A 20935-nucleotide genomic window follows, 5' to 3' on the forward strand; every position below is an offset into this window, starting at 1 on the left:
ATAACCACTAGGGCTCATAGGGCTCTGGTAAAAAGTTATGCACTATGTAGGGAATAGTGTTCCATTGGGGAGGCACTATGTAGGGAATAGTGTTCCATTGGGGAGGCACAATGTAGGGAATAGTGTTCCATTGGGGAGGCACTATGGAGGGAATAGTGTTCCATTGGGGAGGCACTATGGAGGGAATAGTGTTCCATTGGGGAGGCACTATGTAGGGAATAGTGTTCCATTGGGGAGGCACTATGTAGGGAATAGTGTTCCATTGGGGAGGCACTATGTAGGGAATAGTGTTCCATTGGGGAGGCACTATGTAGGGAATAGTGTTCCATTGGGGAGGCACAATGTAGGGAATAGTGTTCCATTGGGGAGGCACTATGGAGGGAATAGTGTTCCATTGGGGAGGCACTATGTAGGGAATAGTGTTCCATTGGGGAGGCACTATGTAGGGAATAGTGTTCCATTGGGGAGGCACTATGTAGGGAATAGTGTTCCATTGGGGAGGCACTATGTAGGGAATAGTGTTCCATTGGGGAGGCACTATGTAGGGAATAGTGTTCCATTGGGGAGGCACTATGGAGGGAATAGTGTTCCATTGGGGAGGCACTATGTAGGGAATAGTGTTCCATTGGGGAGGCACTGTGTGGCTGGTGTTATTGGGGGGCAGAGAGGGGTCAAGGGTTAGAGGTCAGGGGTACTAAAACAGTGTTAGTTGGAAGGAAAACACTGTGTAATCCTTTCCTTACCATCATGGCACTGAATGAACACACACACACACACACACGCACACGCACACACACACACACACTAAAATAACAGTGATGAAGTGGAAGCGGACGCATTAATGATATTATCGTTATTCAAGACGCCGCTGTCTCCAGGGTTACCGAGACTGGCGGGCAGAGGAACGATACAAACACCAGACACACGCGGGCAGACAGAGGACGCTGGATATGAAGACCGCCAGTCACTGAGCTGACTCATGCTCCTAGAATTAACTCTCGTGACACGGCAGTGTGTGTGTGAGAGAGAGAGAAACAGAGAGAAGAGAAGAGAGACAGTGAGAGAGACAGACAGAGAAGAGAAAGACAGAGAGACAGACAGACAGAAGAGCGACAGACAGACAGACAGACAGACAGACAGACAGACAGACAGACAGACAGACAGACAGACCGAGAGACAGACAGACAGACAGACGAGCGAGAGACAGACAGACGGAGAGACAGACAGACAGACAGACAGACAGAGGGAGGAGACAGACAGACAAACAGAGAAGAGAAAGAGAGAGACAGAGAGAGAGAGAGACAGAGAGAGAGACCGAGAGAGAGACCGAGAGAGAGACAGAGAGAGCCAGACAGACAGACAGACGAGCGAGAGACAGACAGACGGAGAGACAGACAGACAGACAGACAGACAGACAGACAGAGGGAGGAGACAGACAGACAAACAGAGAAGAGAAAGAGAGAGACAGAGAGAGAGAGAGACAGAGAGAGAGACCGAGAGAGAGACCGAGAGAGAGACAGAGAGAGCCAGACAGACAGACAGAAGAGCGAGAGACAGACAGAGAAGAGACAGAGAGGAGACAGAGAGACAGAGAGAGAGAGAGCGAGAAAGAGAGACAGAGAGAATGACATTGTGTGTGTCTCAGGCAGCCCTCAATCCAGTTAAAGCAATGAGAACTTCAGTTAGGAGTCATCCATCAAATAAGGATACACACAAACACACTGCTTCCACAGCAAACTGAGATTGATAGTAAGAAGACAAAAGCTGAAAACACACACACACACACACCAGACACACACACAGACACGTTTGTTTTACTATCCTTGTGGGGACCAAAACATTTTTTAATTTTACATTTTATTTACTCCCATTCCCATCCCTGTGAGGACTTCTGGTCCCCATAGTAAAGCCAAAAGACAGTAAACATTTTGGATTTGAGTGAAGTCTGGTAAAACCTAATGTCTGGTTAACCTATATATACATACAGGTCTCCCATACAGTTTAAGACGAGGGCTGTCCCCAGGAATGTAAATGCACCCATACAATATAACACATACCAACTAGTTAGAATCACATCATTTATTACAAAAGGTATCAAAACCAAACTCCAAAACCTTCCACTATGAACTAACATCAATCATTATAAGTAGGGCACTTTATAGGGAATAGGTTACCATTTGGGACGCAGTCTGAAACTAAAACAGAACTTCAGATCACAACAGAGGTTCTAGAAGGTTACAGAAGCCGTTGTTCCTGAACAGACATCTTAGCTCTCTCTGAAGAACATGGAGAATGGAAACACCTGACTAGAGAGAGAGAGAGAGAGAGAGATGGAGACAGAGAGAGAGAGAGAGAGAGAGAGATGGAGACAGAGAGAGAGAGAGAGAGAGAGAGATGGAGACAGAGAGAGATGGAGACAGAGAGAGACAGAGAGAGAGACAGAGAGACGGAGAGATGGAGAGAGAGATGGAGACAGAGAGAGACGGACAGAAAGACAGACAGAGAGAGAGACAGAGAGAGAGACAGAGAGAGACAGAGAGAGAGCGAGACAGAGATAGACAGAGAGACAGAGACAGAGAGAGACAGAGAGAGACAGAGAGAGACAGAGAGAGAAAGAGAGACAGAGACGGAGAGATGGAGAGAGAGAGAGACGGACAGAGAGACAGACAGAGAGACAGAGAGAGACAGACAGAGAGAAAGAGAGAGAGACAGAGAGACGGAGAGAGAGATGGAGACAGAAAGAGATGGACAGAGAGAGAGGTGAACAAGTAGAAAGAAAGCATAGGAAGAGATAATGTGAATACATGTTCCCTATGAGTCCTGGTCAGAAGTTTTACCTGACGAGGCGGGCCAGCAAACCTGGCCTCACATGAGACTTGGGGTCAAGGTCAGGGTCCTCCGGGTCGCCCTCCTCTACCGCTCCAGGATGCACCTCTTCCTCTCCGTGACCCCCGCTGACCTCACTGCCACCGGTCACAGAGCCCTCGACTGACACACACACACACACACACACACACACACACACACACACACACACACACACACACACACACACACACACACACACACACACACACACAATGTTGTCATCTCAGAAGGGGATGGAGGTGACAAGGTAACCTCTTGATTAAGAACCAACAGCTCATCAGTTCTTGTCAGGACTCTCACCTGTACTCTGTGGGGTCTGGTTATCTGATACCACACAGCCTGCCTGAGAAAGAGAGGAGGGAGAGGGAGAGGAGGAGAGAGACAGACGGAGAGAGAGGAGGGAGAGAGAGGGAGAGAGAGGGGGAGAGAGAGGGGGAGAGGGAGAGAGAGAGAGGGAGAGAGAGGGGGAGAGAGACAGAGACAGAGAGAGACAGAGGGAGAGAGACAGACGGAGAGAGAGAGAGGGGGAGAGAGACAGACGGAGAGGGGGAGAGAGAGAGAGAGAGAGGGGAGAGAGACAGAGGGAGAGAGAGGGAGAGAGAGAGGGGGAGAGAGACAGATGGAGAGAGAGAGGGAGAGAGAGAGGGGGAGAGAGACAGACGGAGAGGGGGAGAGAGAGAGAGAGGGGGGGAGAGGGGGGGAGAGGGAGAGAGGGAGAGAGACAGAGGGAGAGAGAGAGAGAGCCGAGAGAGAGAGAGAGAGGGGAGAGGGGAAGAGAGTCCGAGGGAGAGAGACAGAGGGAGATGAGCGGGAGAGAGAGAGGGGGAGAGCGACAGATGGAGATAGCGAGGGGAGAAGAGGGGGAGAGAGACAGACGGAGAGAGGGGGAGGAGAGAGAGAGAGAGAGGGGGAGAGAGACAGACGGAGAGGGGGAGAGAGAGAGAGAGAGGGGGAGAGAGACAGAGGGAGAGAGAGGGAGAGAGAGAGGGGGAGAGAGACAGATGGAGAGAGAGAGAGGGGAAGAGAGAGAGGGGGAGAGGACAGACGGAGAGGGGGAGAGAGAGAGAGAGAGAGGGGGAGAGAGACAGACGGAGAGGGGGAGAGAGAGAGAGAGAGGGGGAGAGAGACAGACGGAGAGGGGGGAGAGAGAGAGAGAGAGGGGGGAGAGAGACAGACGGAGAGGGGGAGAGAGAGAGAGAGAGAGAACATTCAAGCCAATGAAGGATGCTGTATATTAAAGACACCGGGTAAGAACGGGAGAGAAAGAACAGAAAGGAGAAACATTTTTTTTTTGTTTAGTTTATTAATTCGACCATTTTAAAAAACAAGCACACATAAAACTTGAAAAAGCTATACATGTACATGAATAAAATCATCGAGGATAACACACAAAGTCTGGAACTTATTTCCATTGTGGTCCTCTAGTGAAACAGGAGGAGACGGATGGAGAGAAAATAGGAGGGGGGGGGGGGCTGGAATCGTAGGACACCAAGATCCTGCTTCTAATCAAACATCCAAACACACAGTCTTTCTCTCCCCCCCTCCCCCCCTCCCCCCCCACAGTCTTTCTCTCCCCCCCCTCCCCCCCCACAGTCTTTCTCTCCCCCCCTCCCCCCCACAGTCTTTCTCTTCCCCCCCTCCCCCCCACAGTCTTTCTCTCCCCCCCCCCCCCCACAGTCTTTCTCTCCCCCCCCCTCCCCCCCCACAGTCTTTCTCTCTCAGCTGAGATGTGATACCGTTCTCCATCATATACGGTGGATGTATCCCAAACAGCCCCCCATTCCTTTCCTTTCTGTCCAGGGAACATGCACTATGTAGTGATTAGGGTACAATTGGAGATGCATCCAGTCTGTCTATTTATTGTTTCTATTCTTAATGGGCTAGTTATTATCCCAGCTGACTGGACAAATGTAGCCCCCAGGGAAACAGACACAAGACATATTGTGTGTGTGAGAGAGAGAGAGAGAGAGAGAGAGAGACAGAGAGCGAGACAGAGAGCGAGACAGAGAGCGAGACAGAGAGCGAGACAGAGAGCGAGACAGAGAGCGAGACAGAGCGAGACAGAGAGCGAGACAGAGCGACAGAGCGAGAAAGACAGAGCGAGAGAGAGACAGAGAGCGAGACAGAGAGAGAGCGAGACATAGAGAGAGCGAGACATAGAGAGAGCGACAGACAGAGAGCGAGACAGAGAGAGAGAGCGAGACAGAGAGAGAGCGAGACAGAGAGAGCGAGACAGAGAGAGAGCGAGACAGAGAGAGAGCGAGACAGAGAGAGAGCGAGACAGAGAGAGCGCGAGACAGAGAGAGCGAGACAGAGAGAGCGCGAGACAGAGAGAGCGCGAGACAGAGAGAGCGCGAGACAGAGAGAGCGAGACAGAGAGAGCGAGACAGAGAGAGTGAGACAGAGAGCGAGAGAGAGACAGAGTGTGAGAGAGAGACAGAGAGATGGAGAGAGAGACAGAGTGTGAGAGAGAGACAGAGAGATGGAGAGAGAGACAGAGAGTGAGAGAGAGACAGAGAGATGGAGAGAGAGACAGAGAGTGAGAGAGAGACAGAGAGATGGAGAGAGAGACAGAGAGTGAGAGAGACAGAGACAGACAGAGAGACAGAGAGCGAGAGAGAGACAGAGGGTGAGAGAGAGACAGAGAGATGGAGAGAGAGACAGAGAGGGTGAGAGAGAGACAGAGAGGGTGAGAGAGAGACAGAGAGTTAGAGAGACAGAGAGAGAGAGAGAGAGAGAGAGAAAGAGAGAGAGACAGAGAGTGAGAGAGAGACAGAGAGAGAGAGACAGAGAGTTAGAGAGACAGAGAGAGAGAGACAGAGAGTTAGAGAGACAGAGAGAGAGAGACAGAGAGTTAGAGAGACAGAGACCTTGCCATCACCATTCTTTGCCTCCATTTCCGCTGGTCTGAGAAGTTCACTGGGAAAGAGAAGGAACAGGTTAAAAACAGAAAGACAGAAAGAGGGGGATGGAGGGAAGGAGAAAGACGAATGTAGCCGGGAGGGGTGTTGTGTCCGCTTTCGGTCGGCACTCGTCTCTCTCCTGTTCCCTTCTTCCAGTACGTTTAACACACAAACACACCACCTGTCAACTGCATAACACTCTCAGGACACACACACACACACACTCACTGAACACACTTACTAGCATCAGGTCATGTTCGAGCACTGCTCTGTACAACTTGTATAAACTCAGTGTCTCAGTACTGCCTAGCCGTAGGCCTCAGAACCAGTCACCCATCAAAACACACACACACACACACACACACACACACACACACACACACACACACACACACACACACACACACACACACACACACACACACACACACACACACACACACACACCGGTTAAGAGAGGTGAAGCAGAACTGATGTTATATAAATTCTCTGTGTGGTTTCTATTCTCAGTCCTTTACATCCTTAAGAGTCTAAACCAGGGGGTTCTACTAGCCAACATATAGAATTGTTTTAAGATGGTCACACCAACAATCATTTAGTTATTAGATTGTACATTTTAGGAAGAGATATAGGAAGAGATATAGGAAGATATAGGAAGAGATATAGGAAGATATAGGAAGAGATACTGGAAGAGATATAGGAAGAGATATAGGAAGAGATATAGGAAGAGATATAGGAAGAGATATAGGAAGAGATATAGGAAGAGATATAGGAAGATATAGGAAGAGATATAGGAAGAGATATAGGAAGAGATATAGGAAGAGATATAGGAAGAGATAGGAAGAGATATAGGAAGAGATATAGGAAGAGATATAGGAAGAGATATAGGAAGAGATATAGGAAGAGATATAGGAAGATATAGGAAGAGATATAGGAAGAGATATAGGAAGAGATATAGGAAGAGATATAGGAAGAGATAGGAAGAGATATAGGAAGAGATATAGGAAGAGATATAGGAAGTGATATAGGAAGAGATATAGGAAGATATAGGAAGAGATATAGGAAGAGATATAGGAAGAGATATAGGTAGAGATATAGGAAGAGATATAGGAAGAGATATAAAGAGATATAGGAAGAGATATAGGAAGAGATATAGGAAGAGATATAGGAAGAGATATAGGAAGAGATATAGGAAGAGATAGGAAGAGATATAGGAAGAGATATAGGAAGAGATATAGGAAGAGATATAGGAAGAGATATAGGAAGATATAGGAAGAGATATAGGAAGAGATATAGGAAGAGATATAGGTAGAGATATAGGAAGAGATATAGGAAGAGATATAAAGAGATATAGGAAGAGATATAGGAAGAGATATAGGAAGAGATATAGGAAGAGATATAGGAAGAGATAGGAAGAGATATAGGAAGAGATATAGGAAGAGATATAGGAAGAGATATAGGAAGAGATATAGGAAGATATAGGAAGAGATACAGGAAAGATATAGGTAGAGATATAGGAAGAGATATAGGAAGAGATAGGAAGAGATATAGGAAGAGATATAAAGAGATATAGGAAGAGATATAGGAAGAGATATAGGAAGAGATATAGGAAGAGATATAGGAAGAGATAGGAAGAGATATAGGAAGAGATATAGGAAGAGATATAGGAAGAGATATAGGAAGAGATATAGGAAGAGATATAGGAAGATATAGGAAGAGATATAGGAAGAGATATAGGAAGAGATATAGGTAGAGATATAGGAAGAGATATAGGAAGAGATATAAAGAGATATAGGAAGAGATATAGGAAGAGATATAGGAAGAGATATAGGAAGAGATATAGGAAGAGATATAGGAAGAGATAGGAAGATATAGGAAGAGATATAGGAAGAGATATAGGAAGAGATATAGGAAGAGATATAGGAAGAGATATAGGAAGATATAGGAAGAGATACAGGAAAGATATAGGTAGAGATATAGGAAGAGATATAGGAAGAGATATAGGAAAGATCAGGAAAGTGTTGAAATATCTTTTGACCCATATTTAACCCCTTTTTCCGGCACTAAACTACTTCCAGTTGTACAACTGACTAGGCGTCCTCTTTCCCTTTACTTCTATACGTTTTAAAACTGGTACCAGGCTACCTTCAGACGAGTCTTGTGAGGGTTGACCGAGAGCAAAACGCATTGGTGAGAGTCTCATCTCTCCATAGAGCAGGCCTAACCGTTCGGACACTACAGACGTTTTCTTTAGAAGGCAGATTTTAGGGACGTCTCCTGGTCTGAGACCTGAGCACTGTAGCTCTGAGACCTTCCATCTCAGATTCGGAAAGCCGGTATAGGAGGATGCGGTGGATTGAGACGTGCAAAAAAAAAAATATATATATATATATACATATCTCTAGTTTAAACTGACGGATTCTGATGGGGATTTTATTATTATACGAATGATGTCCGCTGGGACGCGGATTTCTATTCTCAGTGTTATTTAAATGAGCCGTCTGATTTCTATTCTCAGTGTTATTTAAATGAGCCGTCTGATTTCTATTCTCAGTGTTATTTAAATGAGCCGTCTGATTTCTATTCTCAGCGTTATTTAAATGAGCCGTCTGATTTCTATTCTCAGTCCCTCATTTAATCTGCTTACTTCTGCCTCAACAACTGTGTGTGTCTGAGAGAGTGGAGTGTGCGTATGTGTTCCCGTGTATGAGTGAGAAAGTGTTTGTCAATGTGTCTGTGTGTGTGCGAGAGTGTATTTGTGTGTGAGCTGAATCATTATTGTCGGCCCGCTGCTCTGACTGACAGGCTGATGGAGATGGCGCCCGATTCTCTCACCACCCGTCTGAATGTTTCATAACTGAATGACTGGTGTGTGTGACTGGTGTGTGTGTGACTGGTGTGTGTGGCTGGTGTGTGTGTGACTGGTGTGTGGCTGGTGTGCGTGTGGCTGGTGTGTGTGTGTGTGTGTGGCTGGTGTGTGTGTGATTGGTGTGTGTGACTGGTGTGTGTGGCTGGTGTGTGTGACTGGTGTGTGTGGCTGGTGTGTGTGTGTGTGACTGGTGTGTGGCTGGTGTGTGTGTGTGTGTGAGACTAGTGTGTGTGTGAAACTGGTGTGTGTGGCTGGTGTGTGTGTGTGAGACTGGTGTGTGTGTGTGTGACTAGTGTGTGTGTGTGTGACTGGTGTGTGTGTGTGTGGCCGGTGTGTGTGTGTGACTGGAGTGTGTGTGACCGGTGTGTGTGTGACCAGTGTGTGTATGTGTGTGTGACCAGTGTGTGTATGTGTGTGTGTGACCAGTGTGTGTATGTGTGTGGCCGGTGTGTGTGTATGGCTGGTGTGTGTGTGTGGGTGTGTGTGACTGGTGTGTGTATGTGTGTGGCCGGTGTGTGTGTGTGGCTGGTGTGTGTGTGTGACTGGTGTGTGTGTGTGTGACTGGTGTGTGTGTGTGTGTGTGTGACTGGAGTGTGTGTTTGTGTGACTGGTGTGTGTGTGTGAGACTGGTGTGTGTGTGTAGCTGGTGTGTGTGTGACTGGTGTGTGTGTGTGTGTGACTGATGTGTGTGTGGCCGGTGTGTGTGTGTGAGGTAGGACACCAGGCAGGCAGGAAGGCAAAGGACACACACACACACACACACACACACACACACACACACACACACACACACACACACACTCACTGATATATGCGTGACTGTGGTCCCTGCATGATGAGACAGTCTCTTTGTTGTGGTGTTAGGGTGCCCCAGTGTGGTGGTCCTGTCTTACTGCGCTTGGCCTGGTGCTCACCACCACTGGCAGGAAGGAGGGGGACGCCTTCTCCTGCTCTCACCTGCACCATGAACCAGACCTGGGGTTAAACACTATTCCTAATCTCTTACATAGCGTTTGATTTAGCCTGCATGGAACACCAGATGGAATACCAGATTTACCGTTGTATTCTACTGGTTCTATTGGGCCGGGCTAGTTCAATCAAGCACCACTAAAATCCTTGAAATGATTTCGAATAGTATTTGAACCCAGGGTCTGCCACAAACCTAAATGAGCTTTGAGAGTTGAACGTGTCTAATTCATGTTGAGGTGAAAACAGAACAGAGAAGACTACTCACTGGAGTCCAGCACGCCTCCACACACATTCCTGGAAGGAAGAAAAAGGGAAGAAGTACACTCACCTGTGTGTGTGTGTACAGGTACTCACCAGTGTGTGTGTGTGTGTGTGTGTGTGTGTGTGTGTGTGTGTGTGTGTGTGTACAGGTACTCACCAGTGTGTGTGTGTGTGTGGGTGGGTACAAGTACTCACCAGTGTGTGTGTGTGTGTGTGTGTGTGTGTGTGTGTGTGGGTACAGGTACTCACCAGGGTGTGTGTTGTTCTCTAGGTACACAGTGACTAGGTAGGGGTAAGCAGACAGCTTCTCTCCTGACATCTTCTGAAATGTAAACTTGGACACTCTCTTCCACTTACTCTTGTCTGGTCAGTCAGCAACGTCAAGAACAACAACTAAACTCAGCAAAAAAATAAACGTCCCTTTTTCAGGACCCTGTCTTTCAAAGATCATTTGTTAAAATCCAAATAACTTCACAGATCTTCATTGTAAACGGTTTAAATACTGTTTCCCATGCTTGTTCAATGAACAATAAACAATTAATGAACATGCACCTGTCGTTAAGACACTAACAGCTTACAGATGGTAGGAAATTAAGGTCACAGTTATGAAAACGTAGGACACTAAAGAGGCCTTTCTGACTCTGAAAAACACCAAAAGAAAGATGCCCAGGGTCCCTGCTCATCTGCGTAAACGTGCCTTAGGCATGCTGCAAGGAGGCATGAGGACTGCAGGAACACACAATCCCCTCCATCAGTGCTCAGACTGTCCGCAATAGGCTGAGAGAGGCTGGACTGAGGGCTTGTAGGCCTGTTGTAAGGCAGGTCCTCACCAGACATCACCGGCAACAACGTCGCCTATGGGCACAAACCCACCGTCGCTGGACCAGACAGGACTGGCAAAAAGTGCTCTTCACTGATGAGTCACGGTTTTGTCTCACCAGGGGTGATGGTCAGATTCGTGTTTATCGTCGAAGGAATGAGCGTTACACCGAGGTCTGTACTCTGGAGCGGGATCGATTTGGAGGTGGAGGGTCCGTCATGGTCTGGGGCGGTATGTCACAGCATCATCAGACTGAGCTTGTTGGCATTGCAGGCAATCTCAACGCTGTGCGTTACGGGGAAGACATCCTCCTCCCTCATGTGGTACCCTTCCTGCAGGCTCATCATGACAATGCCACCAGCCATACTGCTCGTGATTTCCTGCAAGACAGGAATGTCAGTGTTCTGCCATGGCCAGCGAAGAGCCCGGATCTCAATCCCATTGAGCACGTCTGGGATCTGTTGGATCGGAGGGTGAGGGCTAGGGCCATTCCCCCCAGAAATATCCGGGAACTTGAAGGTGCCTTGGTGGAAGAGTGGGGTAACATCTCACAGCAAGAACTGGCAAATCTGGTGTAGTCCATGAGGAGGAGATGCACTGCAGTACTTAATGCAGCTGGTGGCCACACCAGATACTGACTGTTACTTTTGATTTTGACCCCCCCCTTTGTTCAGGGACACATTATTCCATTTCTGTTAGTTACATGTCTGTGGAACTTGTTCAGTTTATGTCTCAGTTGTTGAATCTTGCTATGTTCCTACAAATATTTACACATGTTAAGTTTGCTGAAAGTAAACGCAGTTGACAGTGAGAGGACTACAACAACTACTACTACAACTACTACTACTACAACTAGTACTACTACAACTACTACTACTACAACAACTACAACAACAACTACTACAACAACAACAACAACAACAACAACTATAACAACAACAACAACAACTACTACAACTACAACAACAACAACAACTATAACAACAACAACAACAACTACAACTACAACAACTACTGACAGTCACCTGGTATTCACCAAGTATTTACTGAGAAACCCTGGGAAAATCCAAGCTAACACCAACTTGTTTACCAAGTCATTAAGATAACTTGGCATTTCCTAGGGTAACACAAAGTTTGCATATAACTTCTGAATATATTACAAAACGCAAACTAAGGTAAATAAATTGTGGACTGTAAACTAAAGGAACAGCCTGTTGCTCTTTTAGAGTAGTGTGTGAGGAGACAGTCCAGTGTGTGAGGAGACAGTCCAGTGTGTGAGGAGACAGTCCAGTGTGTGAGGAGACAGTCCAGCGTGTGAGGAGACAGTCCAGTGTGTGAGGAGACAGTCCAGTGTGTGTGCAGTGCTTCCCGCTAGGTTTTCAGCAGCGGTGGCATTATTTGCGTGGGGGATTTGATGTCCTTTTGCTAGGGGGGCCCTCCTCTTGGCTAGAGACAAAATGTTGCCGTTTTAAAGCTAATATCCTGCAATTGTATACATTTGCCATGGTTTATGCTGTGTGCTTATGCTATTTGAGTGACTCAAACACTATAACAATTAGGGCTCCATGGCATTTTTTGAATTTTAGATTCTCCCTGACTGTCTAGTTTTTATTTAGGTGATTAATATTTCTCAAAGATGATTTTCTTTTCAAATATATTATGTCTATTATCTTTTCTACATACTTTATATCTTGTTTTAGTCATTTAAGTTTACAAGGAAAATTATTTACAATCCCCAAAACTGGGCGGTGGCAACCAATGAATGTAGGGGGAAATGAATGTAGGGGGAAATGAACGTGGGGGAAATGAACGTAGGGGGAAATGAACGTAAGGGGAAATGAACGTAGGGGGAAATGAACGTAGGGGGAAACACTGGTGTCAGACAGGAAGGATACAAGGATAGACAGTGAAGTGTGTGGTAGTGAACGGCTGGAGACAGTCCAGGTTGGCTAGCACCGTTCTGATGGCATTCTACACGGAGACAGAAACATGGGATGAATTCATTCACATATTCATTCATTCATGGATGAAAGAATGAATGGATGGATGGAAGGATGAAAGAAGAGATGGATGACACAGTGTCCTACCTCCAACTCCCGATTGACAAACTCTTCTCCCATCACCTTCACTTCACTGTGGAAATATAATGTCCACTAATCAGCCTGGTGTCACACACACACACACACACACACACCATACACACACCATACACACACACACACATACCATACACACACCATACACACACACACACACACACCATACACACACACACACCATACACCATACACACACACACTCACACACACACACACACACACACACACACTCACACACATACCATACACACACCTGCAGTTATTGCCTCCCCTGATCTTGAACTTGTAGACATGTTGTCCAGCCTGGAAGAACCTTGTCTCAGGCAAAGGAAAGGAGAAGGATTGTATAGGCATGGTCCACACTGAGAAAAAAAGATGAATGAATGAACGTGATAGGGTACTGGAAAGCCATGGTCCACCCCTAGCTCTAAAACTCTAGGCGACATTCTGCCTTCTCTCTACAGTTCTATGTCATTACCTTCGTCCCACGACTGGCTCATGTGTTTTCTGTAAACAAGCGCTGTAACATGGAGATATGGCCGTGTGGGAACACTAACTCTAATCTGATCAAGGTGTCTATCAATTTATTTAAATCGCTGATGTGAAAGATGGAGGTCCTTATGCTTCCAAAACAGTACCGCAAGCAAGGCATGTTACTGTTCACACCAAGTGACAGAGACGTTAACAACTCCACCTTTACAGAAGACACCTTCTTTCAATGATTGTTATGTGTAATGCAGCAGTTCCCAAACTAGGGGTCCCTGACATGAAAAATAGGGTCACGGGAGAATTTCCAAAATCCTAAAGAAATAAAATATATATATATAAACATAAAAAAAGAAAAATGTATATTATAATATCATGTTTGTATCTCGATAATCATTGTAATGTGGTTCACCTTAAAATTCTAAATGAAAAACTATTCAAATCTAAAGGATGTAATTCAACCAGACAGCGCCCTTATATCATGGTAAAAGGCAGCACTTGACCGTTGCACTTGAATCATTCCCACGGTGAATGGCTAGGCCCGCTACACTATGAAACCACACACTATTACAGAGACTTTGATATTACCGGCAGCAATTGATATGGTGAAAACAATGTGTGGGGAGGCAGACGCACAGAAACTCACATCAATACCTTTGTCAGATAACACTGTTAAACTAAGAATTTATGCTATTGCCATCAATCAAGAGGAAACTCTTGACTGAACAACTGAAAAACTCCCCAGCTGATGCTCTCCAAATGGACGTTAGCTGTGAGGGTCGAGATGACCATGTATAGCGAACAAAAGTCAATGCATGTCGGGCTATATTGACAAAAAAACAGATTCCATGGGATCGAATGGTGGGCTTTTGCACAGATGGGGTTTCATCTATGGTGGGACGGCAGGAAGGCCTCTGCACTCTAGTTATGAATGTGTCTCCCTCTGCCATATGGACTCATTGTATGATACACCCACTGAGCTAGAGTGGATACACCGAGAGCAACTGGTGGCAAAAGAGCCGAGCACAGAACTCAGAGATTTACTGCAGCAGGTAACTTCCATTGTATAAACTACATCAAACCTCATCCACTGCACGCACACCTGTTCACAAAACTATGTGGAGAAATGGGATCAGAGCATGCCAATTTTTCTACTTCACACTGAGGCTTGGTGGTTAGTGAAGCTTGGTGGTTAGTGAAGCTTGGTGGTTAGTGAAGCTTGGTGGTTAGTGAAACTTGGTGGTTAGTGAAGCTTGGTGGTTAGTGAAGCTTGGTGGTTAGTGAAGCTTGGTGGTTAGTGAAGCTTGGTGTTTAGTGAAGCTTGGTGGTTAGTGAGGGGGAGTGTAGGGAAAAAGGTTTTCGCATTGAGAGAGGAACTGTTGTCATTCACAATAGATGTAAGAAAACAGACTTGGTTAACTTTCTGTGTCATGAAAATAAAATGTCTCCTTGCCTATGTAACAGACATATTTGGGAAAGTGAACGAACTGAACACAAGCACGCAGGAGAAATACAAAAACATTGTACAGCTGAGTGACAAAGATGGCACCAAAGAACATGGCTGACGTTTTACATTCTCCCAACCAATTGTGCTATTTTGTAATTTTTTTTGCGTTTTGTGTAACTTCTTTTTTAACTTATTGTGTACATAATGTTGCTGCTACCGTCTCTTATGACCGAAAATCACTTCTGGACATCAGAACAGCGATTACTCACCGCGGACTGGAAGAAGCTTTTTCCTTTAACGAGTCTGAGGAGAAGGATATCCTAAGACGAGGGATGGGGGGGTGTGACTTTTTGTCAATAACAGCCGGTACGCGATGTCTAACATTAAATAAATCTCGAGGTATTGCTCACCTGAGGTAGAGTACCTCATGATAAGCTGTAGACCACACTATCTACTAAGAGAGTACTCATCTGCATTATTCGTAGCCGTCTATTTACCACCACAGAACAAAGCTGGCACTAAGACCGCTCTCAACCAACTCTATAAGGCCATAAGCAAACAGGAAAACGCTCATCCAGAGGCGGCGCTCCTAGCGGCCGGGGACTTTAATGCAGGCAAACTAAAATCAGTTTTACCAAATTGTTACCAACATGTCACATGTGCAACCAGAAAAAAAAAAAAAATCATAGACCACCTTTACTCCACACACAGAGATGCATACAAAGCTCTCCCCCTCCCTCCATTTGGCAAATCTGACCACAATTTTATCCTCCTGATTCCTGCTTACAAGCAAAAACTAAAGCAGGAAGTACCAGTGATTCGCTCAATACGGAAGTGTTCAGATGACGCGGATGCTACACTATATAATAACTGTATTGCTATCACAGACTGGAATATGTTCCGGGATTCATCCAATGGCATTGAGGAATACACCACCTCAGTCATAGGCTTCATCAATAAGTGCATTGATGATGTCGTCCCCACAGTGACTGTACGTACATATCCCAACCAGAAGCCATGGATAACAGGCAACATCCACATCGAGCTAAAGCCCAGAGCTGCCACTTTCAAGGAGCGGGAGACTAATCCGGATGCTTATAAGAAATCCCGCTATGCCCTCAGACGAACCATCAAACAAGCAAAGCGCAAATACAGGATTAAGATTGAATCCTACTACATCGGCTCTGATGCTCGTCAGATGTGGCAGAGCTTGAAAACTATTACGGACTACAAAAGGGAAACCCAGATGCGAGCTGCCCAGTGACGCGAGCCTACCAGATGAGCTAAATGCCTTTTATGCTCGCTTCGAGACAAGCAACACTGAAGCATGCATGAGAGCACCAGCTGTTCTGGATGAATGTGTGATAACGCTCTCGGTAGCCGATGTGAACAAAACCTTTAAACAGGTCAACAATCACAAAGCCTCTGGGCCAGACGGATTACCAGGACGTGTACTCAAAACATGCGCGGACCAACTGTCAAGTGTCTTTACTGACATTTTAAACATCAACCTGACCGAGTCTGTAATACCTACATGTTTCAAGCAGACCACCACAGTCCCTGTGCCCAAGGAAGCAAAGGTAACCTGCCTAAATGATTACCGCCCCGTGGCATTCACGTCAGTAGCGATGAAGTGCTTTGAAAGGCTGGACATGGCTCACATCAACAGCATCCCCTGGACACCCTAGACACTCCAATTCGCATTCCGCCCCAACAGATCCACAGATGACGCAATCTCAATCACACTCCACACTGACCTTTCTCACCTCGACAAAAGGAACACCTATGTGAGAATGCTGTTCATCGACTACAGCTCAGCGTTCAACACCATAGTGCCCACAAAGCTCATCACTAAGCTAAGGACTCTGAGACTAAACACCTCCCTCTGCAACTGGATCCTGGATTTCCTGACAGGCTACCCCCAGGTGGTAAGAGTAGGCAATAACACATCTGCCACGCTGATCCTTAACACTGGGGCCCCTCAGGGGTGTGTACTTAGTCCCCTCCTGTATCCCCTGTTCACCCATGACTGTGTGGCCAAACACGACTCCAACACCATCATTAAGTTTGCTGACGACACAACAGTGGTAGGCCTGATCACCGACAACGATGAGACGGCCTATAGGGAGGAGGTCAGAGAACTGGCAGTGTGGTGCCAGGACAACAACCTCTCGCTCAATGTGAGCAAGACAAAGGAGCTGGATGATGATCGTGGACTACAGGAAAAGGCGGGCCGAACAGGCCCCCGTTAACATTGACGGGGCTGTAGTGGAGCGAGTCGAGAGTTTCAAGTTCCTTGGTGTCCACATCACCAACGAACTATCATGGTCCAAACATACCAAGACAGTCGTGAAGAGGGCACGACAAAACCTTTTCCCCCTCAGGAGACTGAAAAGATTTGGCATGGGTCCACAGATCCTCAAAAGGTTCTTCAGCTGCACCATCGAGAGCATCCTGACCGGTTGCATCACCGCCTGGTATGGCAACTGCTCGGCATCTGACCGTAAGGCGCTACAGAGTGTAGTACAAACGGCCCAGTACATCACTGGGGCCAAGCTTCCTGCCATCCAGGACCTCTATAATAGGCGGTGTAAGAGGAAAGCCCATAAAATTGTCAGAGACTCCAGTCACCCAAGTTATAGACTGTTTTCTCTGATACCGCACGGCAAGCGGTACTGGAGCGCAAAGTCTAGGACCAAAAGGCTCCTCAACAGCTTCTACCCCCAAGCCATTAGACTGCTGAAGAATTCATAAAAATCGCCACCGGACAATTTACATTGACCCCCCTCCCTCCTATGTGGCAAATAAAGTTCGATTTGATCAAATCAGTGGATTCAGAGGAAAGAATTCTTATTAGGGAGAGTCTTTTCAACCATACCCCCTTCCCTCGGCTGTGCATGTTTCGAACAGGAAACAGCATGAAAGCCAACCATGCCCCCTTCCCTCGGCAGTGCATGTTTCGAACAGGAAACAGCATGAAAGCCAACCATGGTGTAGCCGGAGGACAGCTAGTTGCTGTCCTCCTCTGGGTAAATTGACTTCAATACAAAACCTAGGAGGTTCATGGTTCTCTTAATTTCGTTCAAAATGAAGGAGCAGCAAGAGCGAGAGCGCTAGCTATATTTCACTGTATTTTTATTTTTTTATTTTTTATTTTCAGCTAATTCAGCTAGCTAGTTTAGCATACTCAAACAGAGAGGGACGCTATATTAGCTAGCTGGCTATGGCTATCCAATACAGGAACTCTTCCAAGTCAAGGTAAGCTTTTGGTTTTATTAATTTATTGCCACCGGTGTAACTGCTAAACTGCTTACTGACTGTACATTGTATTGCATGATGGTAGCAGGTTTACTAACGTGTTAGTTCTATTAGTAATGTTGACTATGACGTTATAATATGGTGACACCGATGAAGGCTGTGTGTAGCGGTATTGATATTAAGGTTTGGCTTGGAAAGGTTTTTTCACCTGGTCACAGACAGCTGATGTGTTGGGTAGCACCACTGTACTGCATGATGGTAGCAGGTTTTACCTTCATTTAACTAGGCAAGTCAGTATTCTTATTTACAATGACGGCCTACTCCGGTCAAACCCGGATGACGCTGGGCCAATTGTGCGCCGCCCTATGGAACTCCCAATCACGGCCGGATGTGATACAGCCTGGATTCGAATCAGGGACTGTAGTGACGCCTCTTGCGCTGAGATGCAGTGCCTTAGACCGCTGTGACACTCGGTTGCGGCTTTACTAACATGTTTGTTTAGTAGCTATATTGACTATGACATTAGCTAATATGGTGACAACGATGTAGGCTGTGTGTAGCGGTTAGTCGTTATGATATAAAGGTTTGCCTTGGAAGTTTTTTTTTTGCCTGGTCACAGACAGCTGATTTGTTGTGCAGTGAAGTCCACAAACAGAGGGAAACGGTGAGAGGAGAGCGCGTAGATGCGAGAAAGAAAATACAATGGGCAAGTGATCATGCTGTGTGTATGTGGATGCTCTGAAAGTGAACTGTGTTTATGTGTGATCAGGGGTGTGTTAATTCTGCCGATTCTGTTGAAATGTTTCTTAAAATGGAAGCAAACGGAATGAAACAGGGATAAACATACCTGAATTTGTCCAATAGAAACTCTTGTTTGCAACTGTTTGGACTAATGATTACACCCTAGATCAGCTAGATGCAGGCAAGAGTGTTAAGGAAAGAAATGCCACAAATTAACTTTTATCAAGGCACACCTGTTAATTGAAATGCATTCCAGGTGATTACCTCATGAAGCTGGTTGAGAGAATGCCAAGAGTGTGCAAAGCTGTCATCAAGGCAAAGGGTGGCTACTTTGAATAATCTCAAATATAAAATATATTTTTATTTGTTTAATACTTTTTTGGTTACTACATGATTCCATGTGTTATTTCATAGTTTTGATGTCTTCACTATTATTTTACAATGTAGAAAATAGTAAAAATACATAAAAACCCTTGAATGAGTAGGTGTGTCCAAACTTTTGACTGTTACTGTATATACAGTGCACTTGAAAAGTATTCAGACCCCTTGACTTTTTCTACCTTTTGTTACGTTACAGCCTTATTTTAAAATGGATTAAAGAGTTTTTCCCCCTCACCAATCTACACACACCCGATAATGACAAAGCAAAAACAGTTTTTTTTTAATGTTTTGCAAATGTATAAAAAATAAAATATCACATTTACATAAGTATTCAGACCCTTTACTCAGTACTTTGTTGAAGCACCATTGGCAGTGATTACAGCCTTGATTCTTCTTGGGTATGACGCTGCAAGCTTGGCACACCTGTATTTGGGTGAGTTTCTCCCATTCTTTTCTGCAGATCCTCTCAAGCTCTGTCAGATAGGATGGGGAGTGTAGCTGCACAGCTATTTTCAGGTCTCTCCAGAGATGTTCGATTGGGTTTTGGCTGGGCCACTCAAGGACATTCACAGACTTGTCCCAAAGCCATTCCTGCATTGTCTTGGCTTTGTGCTTAGGGTCATTGTCCTCTTGGAAGGTGAACCTTTGCCCCAGTCTGAGGTCCTGAGTGCTCTGGAACAGGTTTTCATGAATGATCTCTGTACTTTGCTCCGTTCATCTTTCCCTCGATCATGGCTAGTCTCCTAGTCCCTGCTGCTGAAAAACATCCCCACAGCATGATGCTGCCACCACCATGTTTCACCGTAGGGATGGTGCCAAGTGTCCTCCAGACGTGAAGCTTGACATTCAAGCCAAAGAGTTCAATCTTGGTTTCATCATACCAGATAATCTTGTTTCTCATGGTCTGAGAGTCCTTTACGTGCCTTTTGACAAACTCCAAGTGGGCTGTCATGTGCCTTTTACTGAGCAGTGGCTTCGGTCTCTCTCCACTCTACCATAAAGGCCTGACTGGTGGATTGCTGCAAAGATGGTTGTCCTTCTGGTTCCCATGTGTTTGATGCCATTCCATTTGTGCCGTTCCAGCCATTATTATGTGATGGCGAGTTGAGAAGACAATCAGAAATACTGTTAGAATGTTTTTCCAATTGACTGCCATAGCCCCAAATAAAAAAGTTAACATTGGCTGCTAATTACATGGTTGTTGTCACGATAATTTTCAGATTATAAAAATAGGATCGTGGGACATAAAAGTTTGGGAACCTCGGCTGTTATGTAATGGAAGTGAGTCATGATCAAGGGGTAGGTCCACTGCTCACTACTAGCAGGACAAATCAGATTAGATGACTCTGGTAGAAACTGAGAAAATGATTCATGAATGGATGAATTCATACGAGAAATGTCGTTTGAATTAGTTAACGTTAGATTGCTACTGTTATTTAGCTAAACACCATCAACGTGTTCACAAATATGACGTTGCTATTGTTAGCTAGCTAGCTAACGTTACTTACATAGCCACTCACATAAAAGCTAGCTAATCTAGTAAAGTTAATTATTAACTAACTGTGTATGTTGTGAAGCTGACAAAACTCCTCACAACTGTAACATAAAACCTGTTAACTACACCGTAAACACAAGCATACCGTAATTCACCGATTCAGGGCACCCACAATTTTCAAAACCAAGCCAGTCACAGCAACGAAACCGGTCACCCGATCTGCTCGCGTCAGGGCTCGCGTCGCGGTGAGGGACAAGTTCCCGCCTCCGAGCGTCTTTCTCCTCTCTGATTGGCCAACGCTTCATCCAGTCAGCGTTTTCCTCGCTAGTGTCTCTATG

The 20935-nt window shown here is 45.8% G+C and overlaps 1 protein-coding gene across 1 annotated transcript; it reads right to left on the bottom strand.

Annotated features, from left to right (window-relative positions):
• Positions 1-2064: 2064 nt before the first annotated feature.
• Positions 2065-20849, bottom strand: majin (membrane anchored junction protein). The gene is made up of 11 exons (XM_029745588.1): positions 20743-20849; positions 13043-13151; positions 12778-12823; positions 12586-12661; positions 10120-10233; positions 9875-9903; positions 9446-9597; positions 5739-5787; positions 3169-3211; positions 2838-2988; positions 2065-2306 (listed from the first exon to the last, which is right to left on the bottom strand). The coding sequence occupies exons 2-11, from the start codon at positions 13141-13143 to the stop codon at positions 2267-2269; spliced, it is 801 nt and encodes a 266-aa protein (XP_029601448.1). The 5' UTR covers positions 13144-13151; positions 20743-20849; the 3' UTR covers positions 2065-2266.
• Positions 20850-20935: the final 86 nt, after the last annotated feature.

The sequence above is a fragment of the Salmo trutta genome, unplaced genomic scaffold (assembly GCF_901001165.1).
Source record: "Salmo trutta unplaced genomic scaffold, fSalTru1.1, whole genome shotgun sequence".
NCBI lineage: Eukaryota > Metazoa > Chordata > Actinopteri > Salmoniformes > Salmonidae > Salmo > Salmo trutta.